At 46.0% G+C, this 2,974-nt stretch overlaps 2 protein-coding genes across 2 annotated transcripts; both read left to right on the top strand.

Annotated features, from left to right (window-relative positions):
- Positions 1–915: 915 nt before the first annotated feature.
- LOC149256243 (uncharacterized) lies at positions 916–1,458 on the top strand. Its single transcript, XM_089455279.1, has one exon. It carries the CDS (start codon positions 916–918, stop codon positions 1,456–1,458), a length of 543 nt encoding a protein of 180 aa, XP_089311405.1.
- A 132-nt stretch (positions 1,459–1,590) lies between these two features.
- On the top strand, positions 1,591–2,610 carry LOC149256242 (uncharacterized). The gene has a single exon (XM_089455278.1). It carries the CDS (start codon positions 1,591–1,593, stop codon positions 2,608–2,610), a length of 1,020 nt encoding a protein of 339 aa, XP_089311404.1.
- The last annotated feature ends 364 nt before the right edge of the window (positions 2,611–2,974 follow it).

The following is a 2,974-nucleotide window of genomic DNA, read 5'->3' as shown; positions in this document are numbered from 1 at the left end:
ATTAATACCATTTGGGAGCTCCAGAATGATCAGGGACAAAAGGTCAACACCTCCAGAGAGTTGGCATCTTTAGCCAGCTCACATTTCAAAAGCATATATTCGGCCCCTGGAGAGGCCAACATTATGGAGATCATGCGCGTGGCTGAGATTTTCCCTCGGTTTTTGGAGGTGGAGGAAGCAGAGGATCTATCTAAGGAAGTAACCATGGGGGAACTAGAAGCCACCATCAAAGGTTTTCAAAGAGATAAGAGCCCTGGGCCTGATGGCTAGACCATAGAATTCTACCTTGCATTCTTCGACATCCTGGGCCATGATCTACTCAAGGTGGTGGAGCACTATCGCCTCTCTGGAAAGATGTCCCTGGCTATCAAGTCCACTTTCATTGTGCTCATTCCCAAATCAGACAAGCCCGCCTCTTTTAATGATTTTCGGCCCATCTCGTTGTGCAATTTCCTTTACAAGATAATGGCCAAAATCATAGCAAACAGGCTCAAGCCCATCCTCTCGGTTCATATTTCTCTTGACCAATTTGCTTTCCTTTAGCACCGCCGAATCCATGAAGTTGTGGGAACAGCTCAAGAACTTCTCCACTCTGTGCAAGTTAAGAACCTAAAAGGGATGATCCTAAAAGTGGATCTATCTAAAGATTTTGATAGAGCAAATTGGCTCTATATGTACCTGCTTGTTACACACCTGGGTTTCCCTTATTTGTATATCAAATGGATCATGAACTGTATTACTGATGTCTCATACAATGTTTTTCTCAACGGTGCTCCTACTCTTTTTTTCTCGTTTGAAAGGGGTTTAAGGCAGGGATGCCCTCTCTCACCCCTGCTATTCATTCTCATCATGGAAGGTCTAAGTAGATCTATAGGGGCTGAGCACAGAAGGGGAAGAATAGTGGGTATAAAGATAATGGACAACCGCTTCCTTACCCACTTATTGTTTGTGGACGATGTTATCATCTTTCTGAATGGCAGTATTGGTGACACCATAGTTCTACATAACATATTTTATCTCTTTCAGATGGAAATAGCCATGGTTATCAATGTTCACAAGTCCACTCTGACTGCAGCAGGATGCTCCCAGCTCGAAGTACAATTTTCACTTTGCCAGTTCCCTTTTACCTTACACCCTCTGGAGGAGGGGCTGAAATACTTGGGTTTTCGTTTGAAGCCTTTGGGCTACAAAATTGTAGACTGGACTTGGCTCATCTCTAAGGTGGAAAAGAGATTGAACATTTGGTTCAACAGATATCTTTCTCGAGCTGGCAGGCTTATCCTCATTAAAGTCGTTCTGGAAGCAACACCGGTATATTGGATGACTTTGGCCTGGATCCCTAGGGGGATTCTTGCCAGGCTTCAAAGTATCTGCAGCAGGTTTCTATGGAAAGGCAACAAACAGGGAAATCTCTTTGCCTGGGTTAAGTGGGATACTATTGCTAGGCCAAAGAGATGAGGGGGCTGGGGCATCAAAAAACTGGACATCTTCGCCAAAGCATTGGTAGCAAAACTGGGTTGGCAGCTAATCACAACACAAAGTCTCTGGAAAAAGGTAGCCCATGCTAAGTATATCTCCCCTTCAAATACTATGGATTGGATACAGAGGGACCATCGGAACAACAACAATCTCTCCATTATTTGGAAGGCAGTGCTAAACTCCCTTCCCCTCATTCGTGAAGGTTTAACTTGGAGGATCCATGAGGGGAATGCAGTTCGAATAGGTGTCGACCCTTGGATTGGATGCGGGAATGCTCACAGGCTCCCAGCAGAGGTGATTGGTCTTCTAGCGGATCAAGGCTACACTCATCTTTGCCACATTACTGACCCTACAAATACAACACTGTTTCAGCAGGCTTGGAAGATGGCTCTGGATCTCCACCTTCCGGCCCAATGGCATCAAGTTTGGGAGGGATTTACTGAGGCCCTAACTCAAGCACATATCCAGATAGTAGAAGGAGAGGATGAAATTGTGTGGGCACATGCAAAACATGGAAGATACTCGCCCAAGGATGGGTACCTGAAGCTCATGGAAGTCACAAAACCTGAGCATATAGAGCCCTGGTGGAAATCCCTTTGGAAACTTAAAGCAGCCCCCAGAATGCGATTGCTCATGTGGACCATCCTCTTCAACAAAATCCCTACCGGTCTAAACTTAATGAAACGATCCTTCCATGGCCCCTTTTGGTGTCACCTATTCAGAAGTAATGAGGAAAGCACTGAGCACCTATTCCTGGACTGCCCTGTCATCTCTGAGCAATGGAACAACATCCTGGCACTTTTCCCCTCCCTTCAGGGATGGCAAGGGAGGACTATAAGTGAGGTCTGGCTTAGTTGGTTAGGTGGGCACAGGGGAAAAGACAGGAATCTGCCCCTTCTGATGTGCTGGGCTTTTTGGACGGCAAGGAACTGGGCCATCTTTGACCACAAGGATCCCCACTGGCTCTCCATCAGAACCAAAATCATTGCAGACTTTGATTCTTTTCCTGAAGATACCTCTCAGCCTCCCCCTAGGAACATTCAACCAGAACTCATTGATAAATCAATTCCTTGGGCCTACTTTGACGGATCGGCCCAAGAAGGGGGCTATGGGGGGGAATTCTCTATCTGAGGGAATCCCACTATTACAAAATCCAAATGAACCTGGGAAGAGGCACAAACAACTATGCTGAGCTAGCCACTGCCAAACATCTCCTCCACTTTGCACTTGAAAAACATTGCACCCATCTCCAACTGTTTGGGGACTCCAAACTTGTTTGCAACTGGCTAAACAGAACATCTCATTGCTCTGCTTTCTCATTGAGACACATTTGGATGAGGCTCACAAACTCATAGCATCCTTTGATAACTTTTTCTGTCATCACATTTACAGGGAGCGCAACACAGGGGCAGACTTCCTATCAAAGGAGGCAGCGCGCAGGCAGGAAGAGGACTGGTTGATACAGGAAGAAATTGATGGAACTTTCCACCAGTTT

Source organism: Pinus tabuliformis, chromosome 7 (assembly GCF_031772625.1).
Source record: "Pinus tabuliformis cultivar Carrire ecotype Pingquan chromosome 7, CPIR1, whole genome shotgun sequence".
In the NCBI taxonomy this organism is placed as follows: domain Eukaryota; kingdom Viridiplantae; phylum Streptophyta; class Pinopsida; order Pinales; family Pinaceae; genus Pinus; species Pinus tabuliformis.
The sequence above is the reverse complement of the archived record's forward strand: the minus strand, read 5'-3'. Positions and strand labels throughout refer to the sequence as shown.